This window comes from Epinephelus lanceolatus, chromosome 9 (genome assembly GCF_041903045.1).
Source record: "Epinephelus lanceolatus isolate andai-2023 chromosome 9, ASM4190304v1, whole genome shotgun sequence".
Classification (NCBI taxonomy): domain Eukaryota; kingdom Metazoa; phylum Chordata; class Actinopteri; order Perciformes; family Serranidae; genus Epinephelus; species Epinephelus lanceolatus.
In genome coordinates this window covers 27,367,135-27,394,661 of record NC_135742.1, presented here as the reverse complement: position 1 = coordinate 27,394,661, position 27,527 = coordinate 27,367,135, and the positions used below count along the sequence as shown (strand labels likewise).

Here is a 27,527-nt window from a genome sequence, read left to right as displayed (position 1 = left end):
ATGGGCGTGGCTACCGTGATGTCATCCACTGGTTTGTGGACTGCTGTTTTGAAGCCTCGAGTTCGGCATTATGGCAGTCGCCATCTAGTTTTTGGAGCCAAAAATGACCATATTTGGACGAGAGGCTGGAGCTGTGGAGAAGCGAGGGATCGATCTGACTTGGAGACTGTAGCGAATGATAGCAACGTTTCAGACAGCCTGTCAATCAAGCAGCCCCGCCCTTTCCTTAAATATGCGTAACTCTAAGTCTTAATTTAAGGCCTCCCTTCAGTTGTCATGAATGTTGAAATAAGCAATAGAGACCAAACATATTTTTTTTGTACCAGGTTGTAAACATGTTAAGTTCTGCTGTAAAGTTGGGCATTTTAATATGGGGATCTATGGGGATTTACTTTGTTGTGGAGCCAGCCTCAAGTGGTCATTTGATGAACTGCAGTTTTTGGCATTATGGCATTTCAGAGGTTACCTTAGACACTACCACTAGACGAATCCTAATGTGAGGCGAACTACAAAGTTCAGTCTTTCAACAGATTTATTCAGCCAATATTAATTTAGTTATTCCACTAAATACATAGAAATTAAGAAAATGGGAACAAAACCAAACTTTGTTCGAGGCTTTTTGAGAGCCAACCTCCCGTTGGGGCCCTGGGTAATCAGTCCCACTTTCCCCCCACTACGACACCCCTGGGTATCTATTTCATTTTATGTTTCTAACTTTTCTTTACCTGTGGGCCACCTTTTGAGACTGGGCTCCTCTACAGAGGTGGTGAGAAATATGGACATGACATGACTCCTCTGAACTGAACTCACTCTTCGTGAACACTGATAAAAGAATCTCATGTTACATGCACGTGTTGCGGTACTTGAGCACCAGCCTCTACTGAATGAGGAGATTCTGTGTTGTTAGGTGTATTACTTTTTAATGTTTTTACTAGTGGGTTTATCTTATATATGATTTTTTTTGTTTTTGTATATTGTGTCAATAAACTAACTAACTAACTAGGTTATTTTTGATTTTACTATACTACTTTTAAGTGTGGAACCTAGGCCTATAGTAGGCTACCTAATATGCTAAAACAGCCTTGGAGCCAAATAATTTACTTATTTTTTTAAATGAGTGCAATCCCATGTCATATATTGAAATTCGTATGATGATTAGACCATATCTCAAGTGATCAAAATGCACCACAGCATTAATTTAATAAGATAACCCTGTAAGCCATAAAGAAAAGAAAACGTGATTGTTAAAAGTTTTTTTTAATGTGTGTGTGTGGGTGTGTGTGTGTGTGTGTGTGTGAGAGAGAGAGAGAGAGAGAGAGAGAGAGAGAGTGAGTGAGTGAGTGAGAGAGGCCTGTATGATGAATACATTTCTTTTGCGCACTGTATCCTAAAATACGGTAGTATCGCCGCGCGTCATCAAAACAGGACAGCCTTGACGCCAAAGACTGGCGACGCACTTCATGGTGTTGTATTTTTGTTGTTTGTATTTTTATACAGTGATTTTGAAGTTTCGCGAGGAAATAAAGAGGCTGTTTTGTACGCAGCCACCGACTGCTTCACCAAACCATTGTCGTCGTCACCGGTTTCCGGTTTTGAATGGACTAGCGAACATTTCGGCACAGATAAAGTAAACTAATTGATGCTAGCATAACCCTTTGACATCATGGGCGGCAAGCTAACTCTTCTTCTGTCACTGTTCTTGTTTCTTCGCCCTTCATTTGACAGTGTTGTCCCTGTTTTCTTCCAGACGCAGCCATGTTCCACAACAGCTCACAGGGGAAATACTGGACATTTAAAAGTGAAGACGAGGTGGAGCAGATGAGATACAAAGCTAACCAGAAGTTCCGTAACAAGATACTACAAAGTGGGAAGGTAAGTAGCACATAAAAACACCTCGTACTCTACCGTGTGACAGTTTACTTTACCTGCTCCTGTCCCTCTGTCTGAACCAGCCCGGGGTGAGTGAGTCCAAGTTCCTGGAGCGTCATGAGGAAGATGTTATATTCCGACACTATGAGAGGAGGATGCTGGACTTCTGCAATGCTTTCAAGCCTGTGATGCCAAAATCTGTTGTGGTATGTTTGTGTCTTTTTTTCACCTGTGTGGGAACAGCATGACCTTTCTGTATGTAGATGTCTGACCCACGTGTGTCTCTCCCGTGCAGGGCACAGCCATCATGTACTTCAGAAGATTTTACCTCAACAACTCTGTCATGGAGTACCACCCCAGGATTATCATGTGAGTAGAGCTGATCACGGTGAGAGATGAGCAATGATAGACAGTTTTTAATGGGAAATATAATCTGGAAATACAAATATTGTGGTGTGCATTATGAGATAGTATAATATGTTGTTGTTTTAAATATATTTTTAGGGCATTTTTGCCTATAATTGACAGGATAGTGAAGTGTGAAGGGGGGAGAGAGAGAGAGGGAGAGACATGCAGCAAAGGGCCACAGGCTGGATTCGAACCCAGGCCGCTGCGGCAACAGCCTTGTACATGGGGCACCTGCTCTACCACTAAGCCACTGATGCCCCAATAGTATAATATGTTTGAGAGGAAATTACATATGCAAGTATTTCTTTAGCTTGAATGACCAAATAGTCTCAGCTGTAGGTAATAACTGGAGGCTAACAGTAGATGTAATTACTGAATTAAAACATGAATGTGCCCCCAGTTGTGTAAATGCTGGGATTGCCTTTAATTTTTTATGATGATGCTCGGAAGTTCATCATCTCATGAGACCATAACTGACTCCATACTTAGATCCACTGTCAAGCTCCCACCTTACCCCCCGCTTGGTATCTACAGCTCTGCATAATGAAAAGGTGGACACTTGTACATAGGTCACATATTTCCAAATCTAAGATAAATGAATGATTCCCCTCTGTTTCTTCTCTGTGCGACAAGTATCAATCTAACAAAGCCACTCTAATACACTGTTATATAATGTGTCCTGAGATTCAGACATACTGGTGCAACATTTTTCTGTACATTTTCAGACATGCTTGATTCAAGAATTGAGCCTGAACCACAAACTACTATTAATATTTCAGAGACATTTAACAACCTCACATCATTGTCGTCAGTATTCTTGAGGTGGAGAGGATCAGTTCTATTAGAAATGAGGAGGTGAATTTGCGTACAGTGTAATGCCATTTGCAGATTCTTGTTACCAATTTAATGTAGGATCCTTAGATTTTGTGTTGGTGTCTAGGCTCGGTGGATTGGGTGCTTTACCTTTTTCTTTTTTGTTTTTTTGTTTTTTCTTTGTAAATGCACTAATTTTCTCCACATTGCATTCGTACACTTACCAAAACTTTCTTTATTTGTATATATTTACTTATGCTATGTGCAAACTGACACCACTCTTAATAAAATGTTTTAATTAAACGTTTAGGAACTGTTTACAGAACATTGTTGTTTAGAAAGAATTAAGTTTGCCTCATATCCTTAAAAACTGTTCCAATTTCCCCCTCCTGTTTCAGGCTGACATGTACATACCTGTCCTGTAAAGTGGATGAGTTCAACGTGTCCAGCACCCAGTTTGTGGGAAACCTCCTGCAGGAGACCCCCGAAGGGCAGGAAAGGGTTCTGGAGCAGATCCTGGAGTATGAGCTGCTGCTCATCCAACAACTCAACTTTCACCTGGTGGTGCACAACCCCTACAGACCCATGGAGGGTCTGCTCATTGATCTGAAGGTACGTGGATGCCTGAGAGCTCTGAATGTTACTCTTGTACTCAAAAACTGTCACAGCACTGTCACAGCTCACTCACCAGTTCAGATTATGTGTCCTGTCTCAGTGAATTTCCTGTTTTATACATTTAATCAATCAGACAAGATATCCTACGCTGGAGAACCCAGAGTCGCTAAGGAAGAGTGCTGATGACTTTCTGACACAGGCAGCCATGACAGATGCAGGACTGCTGTTTCCCCCCTCTCAGATCGCTCTAACAGCGATTCTGAACAGCGCCTCCAGAGCCGGTCTCAGCATGGAGAGGTGGGTCATTAGGTGTGCTCAGATTAAAACAAGGAACAGTGTGAAGTTTTAAGTATGAAAAGTAGATTTTAAAGTCATTTTGTACTGATAAACTGCAATACATTTCCATAAATAATCAGCTTTTTCCATCATTAGCTCATTTGTTTGTATAGTAATTGAAGGAAAATGTTCTACCAGAGTAATAACAAAAACCTTAAAGGAGCACTTCAACCCCCAAATGACCATGTGTAAGTAATTAACTCAGCCCATGTTTCGTTGAATTTGTGAATTAAATTTTTTTCCTGAGGGCGCCCATAGCTCAGTAGGTAGGGTGGGCACCTCACATACAAAGGTTGTGTCCTTGCTAAAGCGGCTGTTGGTTTGAGTCCAGCTCGCAACCCAATTAGCGCATATCGTCCCCTCTGTCTCTCACTTTGACGCTTCAAACTGTCCTGTCATTAAAGGCAAAAAAGCCAAAAAATTATCTTAAAAAAAAAAAAAAAATCTTGTGTCTCCAGTGAACAAAGAATCTTTTTTTAAAAAAATGAGAAAATTCTTGATGAAGTCACATTTAACAACAGCAAAACTATATCAAAACATCCATCAACAAATTTTAACACAACTCCTGCAGTAAAATCCAAGTCTTATTTATCCAGTTGTTGGCTCAGTTCTTCCCAGACACATGCATTTTTGCTAAAACCTTAGGTTTAAAACAGTTTTTTGGATTCTTCATTCCTTGGTGGCATGGAAAAAACTTTTCTTCATGAATTCAGTGTAACATGGGGCGAGACACTAATGCACAAATGTCATTTGAGAGGTACAGTATTCCTTAAAATGGGAATTTCACTTAAGAAAAATATTTAATGTGCAAATGGAAAATAATCCTCTTTGTTGTTTAGCTACCTGACTGAATGTTTACGACTCAAAGAGGACAAGGAGACTCTCTCAAAGATGTATGACTCAATGAGACGTGAGTAAGCTGCACCTTCAATTTGATGCCACAAGATGGTGATAGTGAGCTGCTTTGAGCCTTACTGTACTAAAGTCTTAATCTGAGATTAAAGTAAATGTTTCCTGTGTTCTCCAGGCATGAAAACTCTTCTAAAGAAATATGAACTTCCCAAACCAGAGGAGGTGAATGCTTGCAAAAAGAAACTGGAGAGGATTCATGCTGATTTTGCCAGTTCAAGCAAGTAAGGAGATGAAGACATCTGTTCCTGTTAATTTGGTTCAAATACAAAATGTGCTGTAGTGTGGTGCATTGGTGCTGGTATTTGTATGCTTTTGTAATCACCCACACCCAAGTAAGCAATTCAATCTTTCTGTTTTCATATGTAGTAACAGTTTTATTTTAGCCAGGTTGTCGTATCTAAGATGCAAAAGGTTCAAGGTTCAGTATCAGGTAGAAAAATAAAAAGGAACACATCATCAGCTGTATGAAATACAGAAAGGAAGTACAACAGCACGCCACATTCCTACCTACATCATCCATACCATGTAGCACAGCTGATCCTCTTGGTATCGCTGATGAGGAGACTTTTGGGCTCATTCGTTATCACTTAACTGTCGCCAGCGGTCTGTTAACACTTGGTGAGGTCGGTGAGGTCCGTGGTATCTTTAAGTGCAACTACAGTAAACAGTTTGGTAAACTCTTGAGCTATGACAGGCACAGATTCAGACTCTGCAGCTGCTGGAGTCATCAGGAGGCACGGTGGGCCGACCCTTTATGACTTTGAAGTTGATAAATCTGTGCGTGGCATGACTTCTCAGGATGAATCTATACGAAAACAGTCGGTGCAGACAGAGGTGTACTGAGCAAGAGATACTGCAAATGCATGAAAGCTTTTGTTCACACCCCAGAAGGCTTCGAGGGAGTTCAGGTGATGTTTGTTAGAGCAGCATATATGTAGGCCCACACACTAATAGCAGGATCCATTCAGGGTTAACACATGCACAGGACAGGTTACAGATATCTCCTACAAACTCTTAGACTATCTCTCAGCTCTGTTCAGCTAGGTCACACACAAACACCTTTTACTTCTATACAAGCCTAAGTTTATAATATCACAAACAAAGCAGCATATAAAAATGTAACAAGTGGTTCCAGTGCTGCGTGGTTTATACACAAAGATGGTGGAAGTCGTTCATGGTTTGAAGGAAGAGCTTCTTGTAAGATCAGGTGACGTGGGCGGGCGGATGGTGTGTAGAAAGGGAGTTAAGGCTTGTGTCATCTTGGAGAGAGGTGCTGTGTTTAAATTTCCCTGATGACGGCAGAAAACGCTACTTCAATGCTTTGGATTGGCCCCCCCCCCCCCCCCCCGAATCCTCGCAAAGTTCTGTCCAAGGATAGGAGTGGCTGATCAGGGCGCCACGTTTGTCTGGTTTCTGTCAATCATCAACCAGTCAAACTGAGGGAGTGGCAGGCATACCAGGATCAAAGAAGTTCAGACATTTCTGCAGTTGACTGTATCTCAGGTCCATCTTCATAGGAATCAGTTCGTCAAGGTCGTAAGCGACAAGGCGTCTTGTCAAATTTCAGTTCAACACACTGTCTGTGTCTGAAGCATTTTGGGAAAGGGCTTTGGAAGGATTCAGTATTCAGATATGCAGCAAGTGGTTTCCCATGGAGAACGGCCATATTGCGTTTGAACTGCCAGGAATCTAGGCCACATGCTTATAAATACAAACTGACTTAAGTCTTCGGTCGGACACCTCACGGGATGAGGCCTCGCTTTGGCTGGCTGGCTGTGCGGCCTGAGTACCGCACTTTGATTTTCGGGGCGGGGATCTGTAAAACTCACATTACCTGGATGGCAGCAGCCAGTGACATGATGGTGCACTCTGTCCTGTAAGATAAAGTGAACATGTTTGTGAAAGGCACGTGTTGGGAGAATCACTTGAACGTCTGTGTGTATTAATGCTCATCAGTGTCTATGTATATATTCTAGTCTAAATGAAGTTACGTAACGACTGGGAATGAAGAGACATGGGGAAACTACAGCTACTAATGGTGCTAATGAGGGCGTAGTGGAAACTAGATGCCACATTATTCACCTAAATGAATGTTGAAAATGGATTTGACGGGGTTGGTCACAGACGTTGAATGTAAGGAACAGAGTTCACCAACAATTACGGCTTGCAAAGTAAAGTTCTGATCTGCTGGAAGTAAGATTACTCACAAAATACTTTTGCATTGCAGCAAACGAAAGAGAGGATATGAAGAAGACGGACATGTATCAAAAGAACCACGTTTGGCAGAAGAGGTGGGTGAATATTTTGCAGTACAGAAACTTAATTAAACTACTTATTTCTTTTAAAATCCCTTTGAAATTGACTTTTTTAATTGCAGGAATGGACTGATGAAGACCTGATGTGACCTTTTACTCCAAAACAGTTTTGGATTCAAACAAAGTTTACAGTTATTATGAGTTATTCCCAATATTGAACTGTCAAGGTTGGATGACCAACCGTTCCTAGAGAACACAATGGACATGTCATAGACAGTTTGCATATTGGTACATGTTCTATTTACTTTCCTACAAGACATTGTAGGAACAATTTTGTTCTGCGGTAACAATAAAGATATTTTTCTACATTTTGTGTTTAAAGTTCCTGCAGAAAGTTCCACATAACCAAGCCACATGATACTGTGCGCATGTTTCTCCACCTCTGTTAGGGGACAATGAATGACTCCGTAATCTACTTTACAAAAACTGTTTAATAAGTGCATGCATGTCTGATACAGTCTGTACTATTCAAAAAATTTACTGCTGTAAACACTTTTCATTTTTACTTGGTTTTCTCTGATTATGTGTCTTGTCTGGCATTGAGAAGTTTCAAAAAAAGACTTAACCAAATAATCAAAAAATAGCTGATACAATCTGAGGAGGAAAAAAAAAAATTCAGCTCATCTCACTTATATACTCATGATTCCAGCAAGAGAATTTATTCTTAATATAAAATAACCATACTTTTCTGAAAGACTTTGTTCCAATCTAGAAAACAAAGAAAGAAAAAAAAGAACAAATAGACAGAAATGCTAGTTTCAGCACTTTGCGGATATTGTCACAACCTTAAAATAAATCAATCAATTACAGTATAAAAAGCATTATCGCTCATAATCCAGTTATAACAAAAGGGGGTCTGAGAGAACTAGCTTCTTCATGTCAGTTTTCTCATTGAGCAGGAAGAGAGAGGGGGGATACACTTTGGCAACCTGTGCTGTCAAAACAAAGCAGGTACAAAGAAACCACTGAAATCTTAATATTTGGCCCTCATGATGAAGGTAATTAAATGTACCCGAGTCAGAATTGTGAACACAGTTTATGAGGGAGAAAAATATGTTTCCTGTGCATACAGCTGTCAGTCAGTGGTGCAAGTTTGTTTGTTTTTAATTTATGTTTAAGTACTGCGTTGGTTTGTTGTACTCAGCTGCTGTTGTTGTTGCATAGCTCTCTTGTGGTGAACGGGACAAGATGGCAGGTGGGGATGGGAGGGGACTATTGGAGGACATGATGGAGGGGTTGCCATGGTGATGAGGGTAGAGCATGCTAGGTCTCCTCTGCGCTGCGCTCCGGCGGTGGAGGAGACTTGACGGGAGGATGGGAGGATGGGAGGAGAGGAGTGCAGTACTACCTGTTGCTGTTGGACATGGCGTACTGAGCCTGCTTCTGCTGGAGGAGCTCTGTGATGGCCAGCAGCTTTTTCAACACATGCTGCGGAGAGGAAACAGGAGTTAGATTCGTCTTCTGAAACAGGAACAGGCATAAATCATCCTCTGTGCATATCATCAGTCTCTGACCTGCTGTGCTCCCCTTTCGTTGCTCAGCGTCCGGAGCTCGTCTGAGTGTGTGGCACAGACCTCGTGCAGCGCAGCCAGGTCCCGGGACAGGTCCGTCTTTAAGTGCTCTGTGGCTTCAGGGAGGTCAGGGACATTCTACAAACACAGTGGGCAATTTTCTAAGTTTGTGAAGTTTTGTCAGAAGTCAGGGTCAGCAAGGAGGAATAAGAGACTTCTGATGAGTTGATAAAAAGGCAAAAGCCCGGTTCAGACCAAAGATTTGCGACGAGATGAGTTGAAACAGGCAACTACTTACTAGATGAGATGGTGTATCATCTCTATGCAACAACTCTCTGTACTTCCGTTCTGATTTCCAGCTTTTCAGGCTTATTTTGTGGCTGAATATAATTTGTAGCTTCATAAAATATGAGTGAGGATAGTGATGGTGAGGTGCTGGCTACAGCTGCATTTGTAGTACAAACAAACAGACACAAAATGAGCATCAGATGGACTGTACTCATAATAAATACGCTACAATAATATAAAAAAACAGCGTGAATTAATCAGTCAATGTGTGTGTGGTGGGGTATAAGCACATACAGCGAGCAGCAGCGGCGACCCACCGTCCAACACTGGCACACCCTGCTCAGCAAGGACGGCGCACCTGCCGCAGCAAGCTCATGCCGTCTGTGGTCATTCTGACTTGACCCACAGACTTCACTACATGCCGACTGGCTGTTGAAACAGGTGACGTGCTTTACATTCTTAAACCAGCCTCTCTCGATTTGATCAGGTGAGTTGCAGGTCAATCAAGCTAAGACCAGCCAGTTCACATTGCTGCAACATTCTAAAATGGTTTTGTCTCGTCGTGAATCATTGGTCTGAACCGGGCTACAGAATGTTACTCACCCCCAACTCGTCCAGAAACATGATCATCCTGTGTTTGTTGTTTTTGATGAAAGGGTTCACACCCTCCATATAAGGTTCCTGTTTGAGGATGGAAAAAAACATTTGTAGAATCATAATTTACAGCAGACATTACAAATACCAATGCAAATTACTCCTCTGATGTAAAACCACAGTCAAAACAATATTAGCATACATTTACAAAGTACATAATTCATACCTTAGCACCAAATTCAACCAGGTTGGCCAGGTTCTGGACAGACTTAGCCACTAGTGTGAGTGTCCTGCCTGCTGCTGAAGATGGAGGGTCTGCAAGAAGAGATGGTAGCACAAAACACACATTGTAACATGTCATGTGGCAAACAGGGGATTTTGTGTGCTTTTCAGCAGATGCTCACCAGAAATTATGTTGAACATTCGGGGGTTGAGGATGGCAGGACAGATCAGTCTTAGGAAGACGAAGCCACTGGAAGGAGAATGGATGGAATAAGTTACACTGAACACAAACACAAAATAGCACTGACAGTAAGCAAAAGAAAAATTGACAAAAGATAGCGTGGTCAGCTTTTTTACTCTCAAAAGAAGTGTGTCCAACATTGATTAATTTTGTTTGCTTACCTTACGACCCTCGTCCGCATGGTGGTGTTAGTGGGCCATTTCTGCTGCACAGACTTCTGCAGACAGCCATAGATGAACCTCAATGTCCTGGATGGGTCAACACAGAGAGACAAAGACTGATTAATTTGGGTTTATTAGCCCTTTGGCTTTGTGTTTGTTCACCCACAAAACAGGACATCACTGTGCAGGAGTAAATGTGTGTTTGCTCTTACGGTGGTAGGATCTCAGCAGCCATGAATATCTTCTCCACCAGCTCAGACAGGATGTTGAGGAGATGAGCCAGGTTCAGGTTCACATCCTCGTTCTTTTCCAGTTTAGAAGGGTTCAGCTTCAGACAAATTAATAAAAATCAGGATCAGGCACTGTTTAGTGCATTTGTGATATTTCTTGATTTTAACACAAAAGCGGCTGAAAAAAACACAACAGCTTATGCACTGACTAGACATTCATTTTAATGTGTGTGTGAACTTGATAAGAACTCCAAAGTGTTTTGAAATATTTACTGTTACGTCTCACACAGCAGCCTCCAGACTTCAGCTTTGTTGAGGCTGTGTCACTGTTTCGCCTGTTTTTCTTTCTATCTACGTGGCAGGCTTGCAGAGCTTCTGCGCTAATATGATATAAATGCCATGTACATAATCTTGTAACGCAGATAAGAGCAGGGGAAAATAGCTTAGAGGCTTGTATCGCTGTGTAAGAGAGCAAAAATAAACCCTTTGTAGGTCTTTACCTCACAGGACTGTTTGCTCTCCATGATCTTGAGGATGGTGTCTTTGAGAGCGTGGTGGACAAACGGTGTGGCTGTGGCCTTCATGTACTGCTCCATCAGTGTGCTGGCCAGTGTGGTCGCTCTGAATAATGTTGTGGCTTCATCTGGGAGGAGTGCACAGGCAGAGACGGTTATGCAGGTGATTCAAACAAACCAAAACAATAAAGCTGAACCCTGTAAAACATTGCAGGCTTAGGTGTTGCTAATATACTGTGGGTTAAGTGTTTGCAGATCCGCTAATTTATCAATGCTGTTATTATTGCTTGCTTTCTTACCCTCCATGTTAATCTCTCTGTCATTGAGTGTCCTGAGTAGAGGGGCTTCAGCTCTCTCGTGTCTGAAGATCCGCAGAAGCAGACTTGCCAATAAGGTGCGGTCCTGGCCACACACATGGGCCAGAGCGTATATGACATGGAACTCTTTCTGCAAGATCATCTGCAGGGGACACACGACGACAATATCATTGTAATTTTTAGTGAATAACAGAGAGGCAGACAGTTAATGGAAGTTGCAATCAAAACCACTTTTAAGCGGATCAGACCTCTTTGAACTCGCTGTACTCCTCTTCGGGCATGATCTTCTCCATGGAGTAGCGGGCACGTACGCGTAAAGAGCCCGGCTCGATGCCCTTCAGAGGCACGTGGGAGCTGAGAGGGAACCACTCATCAATCATCTGGCCCTTCTGCAGACGGTTCAGCTGGCAACGCATGAACACTGAGGGGCAGAGAGATTGAGGCGTGACAGGGTGGGAGAGGTGTCAGTTGTGAAACGAAACGAAAAGAGATGAGATGAATGCAGAGGCTCAAAGAGGTTACATGTGTCAAATTTCCAGATGGACTTACAGATGTCACTTTCTTTGCTCTTTTTTGTTTTGTTGCTTAGGCTGATTTCGAATCTGTTGATTTCACTCGACAAGTCACTGAAACAAAACAGATAATACAATTCAGTAATTATGTAAACAAGTAAAGAAAATGGTTTTAATTCTAAGCAAGAAGGGTTGCTTTATATGTGAGGAGAGCAAAATGTAGAGGGAGAAAGAGCAATGGAAGACTCCAAGGGAGGATAGACTCACTCAAAGATGAACTCCTCAGTAAACACAGGGTTCTGCCCCTCCCTAGGGTGCGTCTTCGCCACCTGGACGCTGTTCAGGTAGATGCTACAGTAGGGGTTGGTGAAATACTTCACTGGTAGCTTGTGGGCCTCCTCCACATGCAGCATCAGGCTGCTCACCTGAGAGAAAGAAAAGGATTCATCACACAAAACATACATAAGCATAACATACATACATACAGATGGGTTGTAATAATTGCTCAGCATTTTCAACAAGGTCCTAAATCAAAAATATATTTAATAAATTAAAAATAGTTAAAGAAGAGAACAGTTCAGTAGATGGAGAGCATCTGATCTTTCCTGTTAATAATATTCTCAGAATGAAAATGTGAAAATCTTTGTCTCATCACACAGAAAAAATAATACTTTTTTTTTTACCTAAGGAATGCTAATAGTTACTCAGTTGTTTAATGAGCCACCTATAGACAAAACGAACTAACAATACACCTTATTAATTGCCTTTAAAAGTAAAATAAAACAGTCAGAGGGTGACCAGGCAAGAAGCCTTCAAAACAAAACATGGTGTAATTATGCAGTGACAAAATTGACTTGTTTTACAAGGGCAGTACAGCCAACTTGCTCCAAGCCAGTCAGGAAAGGTCACCTCGTCTTTTACTGTGTGTTTATTTTTAATAGATGCACTTAGATACTCAAATTGGGACCTTTCAAACTGTTTAAAGTCTCTAATCATGTCGCCACCCTGTCACAGATATGCTTAATTCTGATTAATTCTGACCTTCAAATTTTACTATCACTCATTGCTGGCGGTCTAAAACCTGAGTGATAAATATGTTTTTACAAGCTTGTGGGATATGATCATCTATTGCTTTAATTAGTCTACATGAACACACACTGACTGACGGTATATGTACCTGTCTAAGCCTCTTGTTGGAGGTCGTCTGAGTGGGTTTCCTTAAGTTAGTGCAGAAAGTTTGAAGGCATTTCATCCAATCCTGCAAAAACAAAACAGAAGATTTGTAAAACAGTTGTCACGGGCTCTGTCTCTGTAAGAACTAGTTGAGGCAGATTTTTTTTCTAAATAACAGAAGCAGTTCACAGCATATAATTCATTTTCAAGATGGAGCACGCAGTTATAGTTTTTTGGATGCAGTATCTGGACAAAATAGATGTGCATGTGCTTCTGCTCTGTTTGATGAGACAGTTAGCAGTGAAAGTGCAACGCTGACTCTCTTATTACCTGTGCCTGCTCTGGAGCTTCCCCCGCAAAGTAGAATATGTACTGTTCCTCACTAAAGTGCTGGACAACAATCTGGAAACAGTGAGGCCTGAAAAAGTAAAATAGAACAAAGGGTTTTAAATTGCTTTGTACTGTATGATACATCATTTTAAAGAAATTGCTTTCATGTGGTGCCTTGGCAACTGATCATTCAGAGCTGAGTGACAGTACTTCCTGCCAACTTTACTGAATTGGACCGAGAACAATAGTTTGACATCTCACCTGCCAAACAGACTGTCGTGCACACCATACACGGAGCACACACTTAGGTCGATCAGCCCTTTGGGTTTGGTGGCTCTCTTCTCGCTCTCGAAGTAGATGAGCTGGGCGTCGTTACCCTCCAAGATGAAGTAAAGGTTCTTCCATCTTTTGCCTTTGCCTGAAGGTGAGAGGAGCCAAAGAGAAGTTTATTTTCCTGACTGACTTGACCACAAAACAGGACTGAGAAATATTGTTCATGATGCTGTACAAGACCGATGTTACATATACCTTTGTTGAACTGGAGGTAGCCTTTCTTGACAATGTTTTTGTAGAAAGCGTCTTTTGTTTTCCGTCTGATAGTGTTATAAATTTCTCTCCCATCCACTGTGTCAGAAAGAACTTGTTCCTGGTGCTACAGTAAATGAAAAAATACAAACATATCAAGCCACCACACAACCATCAAATCAAAGGGCCAGCTTACGTTACAGTACTTTTTTTTAACTACGTGCTGTATCTGTTGCTCCACAGAGATGTTCTAGATTTTGCAGAAAACAAAGTGTCATCAGAAAAATGTCTGATGCAATATATTTTCTTCCTCGTTTACAGTTCAGTGACACTGGCACGGAGCATTTATTGTAGCTTTTCCTCTTTGTCCAAACTGATATGTGCTGACATCTTTGTCCTTCCAATACTTGGATACTTGCATGCCAGTGAGGGTATGTGCAGTGTAAGCATTTAAGTCTTATCAAAGCCCTTACATTGTCAAATTTCATCCCAATAAATGAAAAATATAACCTCAAACAGGCTCAATAATGCTTATATACATTTGTATGTACCTGTACTGAAACCGGCTCTTTCAGGTTGTAGCCCTCGACAATCTGCTCTTTCTTGTAATGATCGATGATGTCATCAACACTGCCAGTGAGAGGAGAACAAGATACAGCACATCAGTGACTGTAAGTACAACTTCTCTTGATATGATTCTGTTCTAACAACCATTAGAGGCAGATACATTGCCAGACATACCTGTTGTAGTACCTCCCCCCCATCATGTACTGATTGTTGGGGGTGGGGGAGATCTTAAACCTTTGGATGTTTTCGTTGGTGCGAAAAAAGAGGGAGTAGTCCCCAGGTGTGTTGTCGGATGGTCGGACTAGAAAACTGCACACCTGGCCAACTATGAAATAAGAGGAGGGCCAGAGAATCACAGTGAGGGAGACAGAGAAAGCTTTTAGTGCATGCTCAGCGTTATAGTTTGATGAATGGACCTTGATGTTCACAACTTATTTCTGACAAACAGAAAGCCTCTCATTAGGTGAACATTATTAATCACTTGTGACGTTATCGTGCAGGGAGGAATGGTACCTGTCATCAGCAGGTTGTAGGCCTCTTGTTTGGTGATCTTTCCGTGATACCAGCTGTTCAGGAGATCGAACAAGAGCAACCAAAAAAAAGGTGCAGACAATAAAATTAGCTCAATCAACAAAATGCAGATGTTCGGTAAAACTTAGTGCAACAGCACCATCTCTAAACACACGTTGCAGATGTCTGCAAAACTAATTATTAGGCTCTACAAACACATAATATGTGCCCTTTTATGTTCTATCTATTGTTTAAAAGCAATAGAAGAAAAGAAAAATCCTTAGATGTGACCATAATTTAATGTAGAACATCTATCATCTAACAGGAGCCCATGGGCATCTGGCATGCTTAGGGTTGTTTTTCTAGGTAGTCACAAATTCAGCCACACTTTCAGACTTGCCAAAGCTGAAGGGCATGATAGGTGAGGAGACAATAATGACTCATACTGTACACAATGCTTGTCATGCTATTCTGAAGCACAAAGCAAACAAGGTTGTGTAAATGGAAGAGAACAAAAAGGCTAAACTAAGAGGGTGGATATTATCCTGTAATGATATGTTGTCCAGAAGTATAAGGGAAGCAATCACTATCACAAAATAAAGTTGAGTAACAAGTTGCTGCATCATAGAGAACTGTAACTAATGAGAAAAGTTTGCATGTGAACTTTTACACCCTGCTTTGACATCTTCCAATCCATCAGACAGTGTACACTGAGAAAAGTGAGTTCAGTGCAACACAACTTACGCTTTTCCCTCATGTGGATCCTCCTCCCGCCCCTGAAAAAGATCAGACACAGAAATCTGTCAAGACACCAAATCTAACTGCTGTATATTCATACATGACATCAACACCCTAGGTGCTATGCTAATGAAACTTAGGTACATATAGTAGTCATGTCACATTGATTTGTTCTGATGCACACTCCACAGAGTTTACTGTGAAGATGCCACTATCAATTTTGTCTTTATTCCATGTAACTGTCTTTGATGTTTTGGGATGCATCTTCAAAAAAAAAACAAAAAAACGCCTTCACATGTTATGCTGTGCTTACCACCTCCTCCACCAGATCCTCCACAATGAGGCCCTGCTCCTCTGTGCGAACATTGGTCACCCACATCCAGCCATCATCCAGTTCATTGTGAACAATAAACATGTCCCCTTTCAGGAAGCTGCGTCAAAATGGATACAAAGATTGTGAAGATTGTATGAAAAATTCAAATATAAAAATATGCGTGAGGCACACTGTTAACCTCTGCTACACATAGGTTATTATGATATGACATCATCATTTTTTAATCACACTTTTCCTTTGTCAAGGCATTGTCATCTGGGTGATGTAAAGGAAATTTGGGATCAGCAGATCTTTAAATTAAAATTTCCAGCTTAAGAAACTGTTTTCTATTAATTTAGTGTCTATGGTAATGCCTGGGCATTACCAGCAGGGGTCTCCTCTGACTCATGACATCTGAGGCAAATGTTGCATGTCTATCTACTCAGTTTAAGCTTGTGGCTCGCTGGCAGACTCGGGGTTGAGGTTGACTTCAGACAGATGTTTATCAGATTTAGGAAATCAGGGATAGCTGGGATCATCAGTAAGTGTGCCTACTGCAGCTTAATGACAGGGACAAGACTGTTTTTCATTAACAAGTCAGATGATGTGCTTTCCAGGCTGCTGTGAGGGGAAGAGCAGGCCTGCGACATGCCAAAAAAATCAAAGGGAAAACCAGGCAGCACTTAGCGAGCATTATAATCAAGTACTGTATTTCTGAGCCCAGGAAATAATCAGTGCTCGTCTGTGACTCAAATATTATGGATCATATTTATACTTTTAAGACAGTGATTGGTTGGATATGTAAATGTTATACTGTAACACAACGAAAGTCTCTTTCACAGGAACACACAGACACGTACCTGATCTCATCAGTATCTGGCACTTTGGTGTATGGAAGTATGGCCCTGACTCTCCTCCTGTCTTCTACAGGCTGTGGAAATATACACAAAGAATAAAACTCATTCTTCGCTTTGACCTTCCAAAGCCACATTCATGTTAAATCCCCCAATTATTCCACAAAATCAAGTATTCTACTACAACTCCCTTTGGGAGATATCACACTCCGCTAAAAAAGGTAATTAGCATTAGTCTGAGCTTTGCCTTAAACAGTTCTGGATACCGCCTGAAGGCAAAAGAAAAAAGGGGAAAGGGAAGACATGAAGAATATTCCCTTGTACTTTGAGGAAGTGGCTGAATAAAGAAATTGAGGTTGACTACAAGTTAACTGAAAAAGGTACAGGTTTTCCACTAATCTTTCAACCCCAAAACATTTTATTAGGTTTAAGTACTTTTACCAGACTACATTACAGGAGATTAGATTTCATTCTGCAAACCTTATTGTTGACTGTCACAGTATTTGCATTAAAGTTTTGAATTCAGCTTAAAAAAAACAGCTTAAAAGACCAATTCACTTAGTCAGACTGATCCAATGCTGCAAACAAAGAGCAGCCAACTCCATTTTGATCAAATGTTATCATGAAGCCATAAAAAATAGTCTATTTTTAAAGAAGCAACCATATTAATAGTTCAATCCAACAGAAAAAAAGGAAACCAGATGCCCGTTACATTATGTATAGCCTTTAAATTAAACAGCGAGTGAATATTCAATATTACACAATTTCAGCTCAGATCTGGAACCTTGGGAGTACATCTTATAATATTTAGACAAGGCGTATTTCACAATATTTATTTTGGGAAATAACTGCAACGAAGAAAAATACAAATATCAAGTAATGTCATGTCACACAAAAAGAAATAAAACGAGTTTATAATTGTATGAATTTGTAAGGCAATGCTTAAAATTTCAAATATGCCGGAACTGACCGTTAAAATGTCGTATTTTGGAATCTACTGTTTTCCCCCAACCATTCCCACCATCAGTCTCACCTCTGGGGGCGCCACTGGCGATAGCAGTTTCTCTCCTTTTAGCAGGCAAGACACATAGCTGTAGTAACCAATCAGGTCTGATAAAGAAGAGAACCGCCGCCCACCGATGTAATAGTCTCCACACATGGCGATTATCCTGCCAAGAGGAAACACGACAATTTTAAAAAACAGCACAGGTATTTTTCAATGCAGGCTAATCCTTGTGCAGTGAAGGAAATATAACAGGTTTAATTTTGATAAATTTGACTGTGAAATAATCTGAACAGTGCAAACACTGTTTCCACCAATACTCCTACACTGCAGATGAAACATATGTAGCACATATAAACTAAAATATCAGACTTAACAGCTATACCACAATCCTTAAACATCAGATAATAGTGAATATCTATCTAAAGAGGACTTCAGACAGTGAGACAATGAGAGGCTGCTCTGTTGAATCCAGCTATCAGGTTCATGATATTTATAATTTGTGACTTAAAATCACTAGTTATTGATTACAATCGTTTGATAAAAGTACTGCTCTAAACCATTTCTCATTGCAGAGCCACTAATCCTAATTCTCTGCTCATCAGTTGAGTGGATCTCCGACTGAGGATTTATAATAAACGCACTTGAGCAATTACTCATTTACTGCTGTACAATCTAAGGGCATGAACCTTTGGAAATGTAGGTGTCACACAATTAACCTAACGTTTATAATTTCCTGACAGAAGGTCTCCTTCCCTCCAGAATCAATGACATCATGGCTCCACAATAAACCAATGTGAGTGAAGGAGATGATGTCATTGTTACTTAATTAGAGAAGTGCATTTTCTGGAGAAAATGTCTGGGATGTCTCAGAGGACATACCTTTTGCTTTCTAAGGTACAAAAGTAGGACGAGCAGGGCAAACATAAGGAGCAGAGTAGAAACAAGAAATACTATGAAAATGTATAAAAAATAATTATAGCTGCATTGATAAAAAACAAGCTTTGAACGAGAGGAACCTAAATATTTCTGAGTAATGTGCGCTGTGGGAGAGAGTGACCAAATCAGCACAAGGGCCTACAGATATGTGCTGATAGATGGGGCTGAAACCTGGGGCTACCTGTAAATGCAAAATGTCATTCTCAGTTATAAATATTTTCACTTTATTACATCCCATCTTCTTATGTTCCAGTTTTGTTCAGTAGTGGATGTTTGCCCTTGATCAGAAAGAGCATATCTTCACCGTTCATGTGTGAGCTGCAGAGTAAACGTACCCTCATACTGATTATAACACATCCATTGAGGGGGAGGATGGATGACAATGCCTAATCTGTTTTGTTTTATTGACTGTAAAGTTGCTAAATACTCAAAGGTATTGTTGCTAGAGGAATGTGCTGTCTTCATTCTTTTGCTTCAGGTCCACCCACACACATTCAGGTCCACCCACACACAAAAGTCTTCTGCGTCATGAATTCACACACACGTGCGCGCACACACACACACATATACACACACACACACACACACACACAGAGTCATGGGTTTCGGCAGACATCAAAGTGTGCAAGCTGATATGCGTTATAAAAATACTGTTCTCAAGCTCTTTGAATGACTGCAACACAAATAGGCTCAAGTCGTCTGCAATGGCATGACTTGCCACCGGAAACCACTTTTCAAACTTAAACATTCACACTTCGGTGTTGGCTCATCTTTGAGGTTGTTCTGTCTGTGGCTTTCTGCCCTTTTGGTTAGCAGGTAATGAATAACTTCTGTAGTTCCCTTTTCCTTATCTTGTACTTGAGTGTGGCATGCTGCCTGCTTATTGTGAGATGCCATATTATGGTCTATTTCACCTACTAAAAGGGCTCTATAGAGAGGAGAGGTGCAACAGTTTATATCGGACCAAACTATTCTAACTATTCCACCCACACTCTTTCAATTGGAGGGCGTTAGCACTACCATGCTAGAAAGATAAGCTCTAGTCTCGCCACCAGACAATCAGAGATCTCCGCCTTCTGATGGTCTGGGGACACTCCTTTCTAAAGTGTGTTTAACACACCGGCGAAAACCGCCGGCAACAAAGCAACGGCTCTTGCATTTTTGAAAAGGACACGCCTTCTCAGAAATGTGCGCTCCCCCTTTTTTCGTCCGCAAGGAAACAAACACACAGAGAGCTTGAAAATGGATGCCGAGAGATTAAACTCCGTTTTATCAAACATGTGCTCATTTGTGACGAAAATATTTTTTCCAGCGGATGTCTTAGTTACAACATGATTGAGCTAACTGGAGTAGTTTCATGTCGTATCCGACAACGGGAGGCTTTTAACAGATGACGTCCCGATGTTAGCTTTGCTGCTAGTGTTAGCTGTCCCTGTCAACTGCAGCCACTGATGCTTTCTAGACATCGTGATTTCCCAAAACTGAATAAATACCACACATAGCAACACAAAACTGCTTTGCTAGCTCAATCATGTTGTAACTAAGATATCCGCTGGAAAAGATATTTTTTTCACGGACCGTTTAATGAGTTATTACCTATTACAGACACCGCTAACGGCTAACAGGGCTAACAGCTAATGGTTAGCCCAGCTAAACGTGCACACAGAAATAGTAATGTTTGTTCAATCATTGTGTTTATAGACTTTACAAACATCGGATTAGTCTAAACGGTGATACAGTGATGTGAAAAGTGTGATACGTAGGCTATATATATAGCTAAAAGCTCTGCTCGTTTTCTACCTGGACTATAGAGGCAATCGCCTTGTTGTTTACAAGGCGATTGTCTCTATAGTCCGGCCGGACAGATGAGTCATGGCCTTGTAAAAGATTATGTTTGTTTCTTTTAATTGGTGAGAATGTGTCGCTGCAAACGCAGCAAACATCCACTAACTTTGACGGAGTTTTCTGCGAGCACAGCTGAGCCATTTTGTACCGCTACATGTGTTTCTAGTGGGACTATGTTTACAAGCACAAGAGTTCAGCGAGCCACCGAAGGACCGCCCTGCAGATTTACTATTGGTTCTGCAACATAGGGAGTTTTTTTAAACTCTGAAATTGTATCCGCCCATCTAAACACAAAATCAGGGAGAAAGTCATCAGTCTTTAGTTAAGCAAAGCGTCTAAAGACTGACTTGTGAGTCTAGATAAGCTCTATGCTGCTTTTATAATTGGTATGGTGAACACATATGACACTACGAGGACCTTCCCTTTTCATGTAAATCCCATGTAGCAGTAATTGATTAAAAAAAATAGCTAACTGGACAAACTTTTGTCAGCATTGTCAGGTCAGCTAAGGTTACATCTCTGAAAATAGCTACTTAAAACATTCTAAATAATCCATCACTGCAAATCCTTCTTTACCCTCAGGCATTTAAGTAGGCTCTTGCTGAAGATTTAAACTGGGGCCATCACTGAGATGAACTTATTCCTGCTTGTTGCATGTACTCTGTCATACCTGAAATGGTTGACCACGTTGGTCACACTGAGGAAAGACAGGACGAAGGAACCGGGCCGGCGGTCACTCTCCCTGATGAGGTAGCTGCCAGGGTTCCGGGCCTGGCGCAGCCGCTCCTCAGCGATGGTTCGGTCTAGCTTGCCATGGTACCACCTGAGACAGAAAGACAAGGAGGAAATAGTGAGGTTTTTGTGACAAGGCAAACTTTACTGAGATGCAACTGAAAGGAACTGTGTTACTAAATTTACAAGCCTGTTAAGCAGGGAAGTGCACATTTCTGTCAAGCAGTAACTACCCCATTAATACAACTGTTTGGCTGATTGAATTTATCTTGTGCTGGGCAAAATTGCTGAAAGTATTAACACAACAAAAAACCTCCCACGTCATGCCTTAGCAATATTTAATACGCTGTGTCCTTCCTGTTAAATTCTAGCAAAATGAAATAAACCACTTGCAACTAATAAAAGAACTGTGGCAATACCACCTCTTGAGGTAAACACAATTAGAGAAGGACGTGATTTATTGTTTTGAGAGGCCACAGGGGCCGTGAAACATGCGAGGACACAGCGCCTCACTTACAAAATATCTTTTTAACAACACTTTTTTTTAGTTATTCACTGTCCAGTTTCAGGAAATAAAAAAGTGTACAAGACTGCAATCACAAATCATAATATAACAGAATAGCATACCACTGAATCCTGTTACCTGATGTCATGTGTTCTACTTAATACGTCTCTATTTCAACCTTGAGAACACAGCACTTCTTCTCATTTTCAGAGCTGTTCTGGAAACTTGTTGAGGTAAATAAGTAAACAAGTAAATGATCGATCACAAAATTCTTGATAGAATAACTGAAAATAAACTCAGTATTAGAAATGAAGCTCTAATGAATTTTACCACTTACTTTCATGAGAGCACAACCTGCACTGAGAAGGTCATGTATTCTTAAACAAATGGAAATCGAAAAGCTTTTATTTTTGAGTTTCCACTGCATTCTCAAGCAGTCTTGCTGCTTTATGAATTAAACAGAAGCCTTAGGAACAACACTGGTTAAAATTTCAGCAGGTGAGGCTGAACTTGGCTGGGCCTTGCCAGCTGGGGTAAAAAATTAACACGCTTTTCCAAATTTAGGCCACTGGTGCTTCTTGGAGCGGAAGGCAGTGACTGGAAAAACATCCAGCGGTGAGAAGATGAATGAGGCGCCGCAGTAGCTCTTTTAACAGGAGACCTAAAGGGCTTCCATCTGGTTTAGGTGAGTAGAGGTCTCTACTTGTAAAGAAAACATGATGAAGTCTGCTATCATGGAGTAAGCTGGAGAAGGCTTGCCGAAGAGAAGAGGGAGAGTTAAGTGTCCATGAGGGGGCTTTGGGGGGATTTGGGTGATAAGAGAATTGAAGAGGGCGATTGAGCGCAGTTGGAGAGTAGGGCCAAGCAGCCCTTCAGGGGCTGGGGAAGCAGGGGGAAATAACACTGAAGAGAGAAAGGCAGATGACTGTGAAAGAAGAATGGCAGAGAGCAAAGATGGGCACACCAAGTCAAACTAGCTAAGTTCCAAATATTGTGGCATATGATTTAAGTAATTTATGCTCCTACCAACACATACACGTGACCCATTATAGAGAATGTGAAACTGACATCATCCTGTGTAAAATATTTTTGAATGGGGGTGCCACCTTGTGAGGATCGCGCTGTGTTACCTGTTTCTGATACAGTGGTCGAGCAACGGTATTGGGACACGATAAATAACTTAGATCCATATGACTTGGCAGTCCAAGGCTGGATTACAGACCCCGATACACTAACCTCCACCCACATGTTAACAGAGTGCGTACCTCACAAGATGATGTCCCTACCTCACATGGCGTGGTGTACCTTCACATTCTTAATGTAATGACATTAAAACCCAAATAAATTATATTTTTTGATAGAAATTCTTACTGCCTCCAATTGTGAGCCAGGCCAAGAAAGACCTAAAGTCTGAAAACCAAACTGCCCGAACCACAACATCTACAAAAACATCCTACGGTCAAAACCAGCCACAACCAAACATGACAAACAATGTGAGGGCCAGTTACTGTTTCCATTGCTTCGAGCCATTCTAAACAACCAAACAGCGGGAGCAGCCAGTGTCAGGCCTGCAACTGGGAGACGAGCAAGGCACAAGAGTACATGGATGATGATGGACAGGGAGATGTTGGTTTCTAACGAGGGCCGCTCCTTCCTACCCTGGTTTTCTGTCTGCTCTGTTTACCAACTCCAAAACCAACTTCTGATTTACTAGCACCAATTCGAGACATTTTTAGAGGAGTGTGTGGTATATTTGACAGGCACACCCAAGTCCTTAGATCACCAGTAAATATCCAAAAGAAAAAATACCTCATGAAAACAACTACTAAAGCTATGCCAGACATCAATTTAAGCAGCTTTCCATAGACACCTATACACACAGGGAAGTATTTTTGTCATGTCACAACAACCAGCTGCTGGAAAGGTGGTCTTTTCATAAAACTGGGCTGTCTGTGCAGTAGAAAGATACAAATACTCGGCTTAGTTTTAGAGCTGAGAGATGAGCAGTGAGATGTGTGCTGGTAAGAGGAGGGAACTTTACCAAAGTTCATTTACACCTACTAAGCAAATTTGTATGATACAAAACTGGTGTAAAATTGGCAAAGTATCCCTTTAAATCCATACAGCATTTGAAGGCAGGACATATATGTTGTTAAATCTGCAGCCTCTGACTGAACCCTGTGCGTCACAGCCTCCTTTCAAACTTCTTTATGAAATAAAATCTGCATTTTGTGTTTTAATCTTGAAATGCTTTGAGAGACAAATGCTACTGTGTCATATTTTTAGATATGATGTAACAATGTGCAATGCGAAATGTAGTAGACTCATAACTGAAATCGCGTTTGACTGACACAATCATACAAACTGCAATTTTTCTTGGAGAGGCCGATTCTCCAGTTGTTGACCTGTTGTTGTCATGCAGCACTGTGATTGGCACAGCTGTTTCAGAGAGATGAGACCAGTGATGTGACCGACTGAGAATGTATTTTTTAATCATCACACCCTCCAATCTGTATTCCCCTTCACCAAGCCCCATTAGCACTTTGCGCTGCTGCACGTGCATGAACCAAAATAGTGCGCAGGTATCACTGTAGTGCATTCACAGTGAACTCAGGGGGCCTGTGACAGCACACACCAAACTAACAGAGCAAACAAACCTTCAAAGCTTCAACAACCATGAACAAACAACACACACAGTCACAGTTGGCCTTTGGTATCACACAATAGTTATACCTGACATGTTGTTATGGCTGTAATGTTTGATGACGTATTTAAATCTTGATTTAAATTTTGAAGTAGTACCCTTTATCCAGGTCTGCTTGTCTGCAATAGACAACCCAATGAAACCATCAAAAATAGTGGGTCCTAGCCACACCACTAAAACTGTGCCTCGGTCTACAGTTTTTATTATAATATACTTGAAACTTCTTTGGCTATAGTCATGCACTTTTACAGACGGAGGCAACAAAATGTTGATTCATACTGATAAACTCCCTGAGGCTGTGCATTGTGCTGCCAGACAGCCTGCTGCTGTGGGTTCGGCTGTGGTACATACATCCAAGAACTGCATCAGCTAGCCTATTTTGGGCTGTTTAAAATTGCAGGAAAAAATATTGAAATAATAACATATTTTGTTCACAATAAAACAAGAAGACCTATCCACCAAACACGGTCTAACCAAGTCACACCAAGTGAAACATCTGTGTGTTAACTTTAGTACAGGAAGGTTTAAAGTGCAAGACTGAACGGAACCCAACAGATTAGACAGCAGAGGTGTGAAATACATTAGACCATTGTTTCTGCAACAACCCTGTCACTCTTTAGTACTTGTGCATTTCCATTTTTGGTTTCTGACTCTGAAAGCTTATTCGTCTTCTCATCCACCAACGCAAATCTCTAAATGGTAATCTCAAAGATTAGTAAAACAGTTAACTAATCAAAATTCACTACTGGCATTATTCTACTAAACCAAACAGACCACTGATAACCAGTCTCAAGTTACCTAGTAGGCCTAAACTCATAGGTCACCACAACAAGATTATTTTTGTCAACCAAGAAGTAAGTTCTTGATTTAAACAAGAACCAATCAATCTAGGGTCAAACGTGGTGGTAGCAAAAATGATATATTGGGCCTTGGATCAGAAAATGTGATCATGTAAATGAGACACCTTTAATGTCATGCTTCATCACAAACAGGCTGACTGTGTAAAAGGTTTCAAACAGGAAGCCCTTTCATAGACCTGATTACTACCCCATCATTAAACCACCTATTGATGCAGCAGTTAGAAGGAAGTCCATTTGAGAATAAAAAGGCAATAATGGTATTGGTGGCCTTACAATTAGTTCTTAGAAATGCTTCAAACCTGTTTTGCTCACCTGCTGTTTGTTTAGTTTAACTTGCTAATCTCTAAATGCTATGTTTGAACACAAACCTGACATTTTCAAACGTGGAGTACTGCTCTTCTTTGAATGTTGCCTCTGATAAATGACTGAGAGGTAATTAATTAACTAGGCATGTAGGTACAGTTGGTAGAATGGGGACTTGCTGACCTCTGTACACTGTTGAACAACACAAGGACTCTTACACCAGAAGACTCTCCATTTAGATTGCTTTTTTCTCCACTACAGAAATTCCAAGCAACTTATTCCAAGTGTGGATGAAAAAGGAGAACTGTTTGCATCATACATTTAAGCCAAAACTCAATACAGAACAGTGCTTTGTTTTACTGAAGGATGCAAGGGGGCTTCAGTGTTGGGGGTTTGTTTTCAAATTAAATGTTACACGGTGGAGGCAATATATTTGTTTGTCACCTACCATATTTGACTGTTAAAGAGCTCTGGCTTTCGGCAGGCATGTAACAATAAACAGCTTGTTGGCATCGCTTAATTACTGAATCCCACTCCTACTTAATGCCACAAATAAACAGAGTGAAAGACAGACCTTGTTAGGCCGTTTACTAGATTGCCGAAGCAAGAAGGTGCACAAAATGCACAAGCCAGTCTTGTTTCTCAGGTGTACTTTAATCCAGTGGGTTATTGATTATCAGTATTCGCCACACACAAATTCTTCATATGTTTACATGCTGGGCCAGGCTGCTTTTCTGTATTTTTGTTTTGGGCTGCTGTTCATCGCACCATAACATACATTTTACAGCTGTGGTATTCCTCTTTTACTTCACTGCTGTATGTTGTGTGTTTACATAGCAACGTCAGCCATGTGGATTTGTTGTTGTACAGTGCCTTGAGGTCATCTGCATTATTTACACAGCCTGCTCGATTTAATTTACCGTACGTCTAACTCGCACACCTAGTAGTCTGGTGTCTGCACATTCAGAAGAGACTCAGAATGAAGAAGTATTTTCAGGTCTGTGAGATTTTTAGCTTTGCACTGTACATCACACCTATTTATGAATTTGGAAAAAGCAATTTAGATTAAGTTTCCTGTAGCTTTATATATTAGCTACATTAAATTCTTATATAACTGTGTCCTTGATGACATGGGATATGAGTGTGAAAACTAGGCAGGAAGGGTGTTATGATAAACAGGCCATGAGCATGAGCCATGACAGCGGTAATAGGATACAGTGCTACTATCTACTTGAGGAATGCCATCATGTCAGTACATGAACTGCAAGCAGCGTCACTGTCCTGATTCTCTCCTACACTGACGTTCCGCTCAAGATAAGGCATTCATCTCTCTGCATATTTTCCCCCACAGTCAACTGACATAAGTTGATAGATATTAAGCGTGCATGGACATTAATGTATGCTATTGTGACAAATCACATGCATGGCAAATGCATAATGCACTTTCTATATTAACGAAGTTAATGACACCACGCCAAAATATGTTTCAAACTACTGAGGTGAGTGAGCAGGGGAAGACCCACAATGTCATCCCTCACCACTTCAATATCCACATCCTGAACTTCACATTTACACACGACGCCCAATTAGTCACTTTATTATATGACAAGCGCCGGAGGCAATCCTTCCAGCTGTTCCTGTGAGCATGCGAGTTACTAGGTTAAGTTATATGTATAGTCCGACTAATTGTGTCATGCCGTCAAGAACAATATTACTGTGTGTTGCTGAAATTGAACATGCCCAAGCCTTGTGAGCTTGGGCAAGATG

General features: G+C 41.0%; 2 protein-coding genes across 5 annotated transcripts in view; one reads left to right on the top strand and one right to left on the bottom strand.

The window, feature by feature from the left end:
• The first annotated feature begins 1,425 nt into the window (after nt 1-1,425).
• Nucleotides 1,426-7,576, top strand: ccnh (cyclin H). Of its 2 annotated transcripts, XM_033619253.2 has the most exons (10): nt 1,426-1,627; nt 1,748-1,872; nt 1,953-2,075; nt 2,165-2,238; nt 3,489-3,702; nt 3,839-4,002; nt 4,881-4,951; nt 5,069-5,174; nt 7,181-7,244; nt 7,331-7,576. In XM_033619253.2, the coding sequence occupies exons 2-10, from the start codon at nt 1,756-1,758 to the stop codon at nt 7,355-7,357; spliced, it is 960 nt and encodes a 319-aa protein (XP_033475144.1). In that variant the 5' UTR covers nt 1,426-1,627; nt 1,748-1,755; the 3' UTR covers nt 7,358-7,576. The 2 variants fall into 2 exon arrangements, with proteins under 2 accessions (XP_033475144.1, XP_078026910.1); XM_078170784.1 differs by having other exon boundaries at nt 7,181-7,576.
• rasa1a (RAS p21 protein activator (GTPase activating protein) 1a) overlaps nt 6,302-27,527 on the bottom strand; it is a 31,214-nt gene continuing 9,988 nt past the window's right edge. For 2 of the 3 annotated variants that reach the window (XM_033619251.2, XM_033619252.2), the window contains exons 2-26: nt 21,327-21,479; nt 17,903-18,038; nt 16,876-16,946; nt 16,016-16,133; nt 15,709-15,740; nt 14,968-15,020; nt 14,629-14,779; nt 14,439-14,517; nt 13,891-14,014; nt 13,624-13,780; nt 13,363-13,450; nt 13,037-13,117; nt 12,127-12,284; nt 11,897-11,973; nt 11,596-11,768; nt 11,330-11,489; nt 11,016-11,158; nt 10,498-10,613; nt 10,286-10,372; nt 10,066-10,133; nt 9,888-9,976; nt 9,671-9,748; nt 8,783-8,917; nt 8,617-8,696; nt 6,302-6,827 (exon numbers count right to left, since the gene is read on the bottom strand). In XM_033619251.2, coding sequence (XP_033475142.1) covers nt 6,779-6,827; nt 8,617-8,696; nt 8,783-8,917; nt 9,671-9,748; nt 9,888-9,976; nt 10,066-10,133; nt 10,286-10,372; nt 10,498-10,613; nt 11,016-11,158; nt 11,330-11,489; nt 11,596-11,768; nt 11,897-11,973; nt 12,127-12,284; nt 13,037-13,117; nt 13,363-13,450; nt 13,624-13,780; nt 13,891-14,014; nt 14,439-14,517; nt 14,629-14,779; nt 14,968-15,020; nt 15,709-15,740; nt 16,016-16,133; nt 16,876-16,946; nt 17,903-18,038; nt 21,327-21,479 — 2,656 coding nt within the window. In that variant the 3' untranslated portion in view covers nt 6,302-6,778. Of the gene's footprint in view, nt 6,828-7,681; nt 8,697-8,782; nt 8,918-9,670; nt 9,749-9,887; nt 9,977-10,065; nt 10,134-10,285; nt 10,373-10,497; nt 10,614-11,015; nt 11,159-11,329; nt 11,490-11,595; nt 11,769-11,896; nt 11,974-12,126; nt 12,285-13,036; nt 13,118-13,362; nt 13,451-13,623; nt 13,781-13,890; nt 14,015-14,438; nt 14,518-14,628; nt 14,780-14,967; nt 15,021-15,708; nt 15,741-16,015; nt 16,134-16,875; nt 16,947-17,902; nt 18,039-21,326; nt 21,480-27,527 lie in introns of those variants that run through there. The other variant, XM_078170783.1, reaches the window with a different exon arrangement.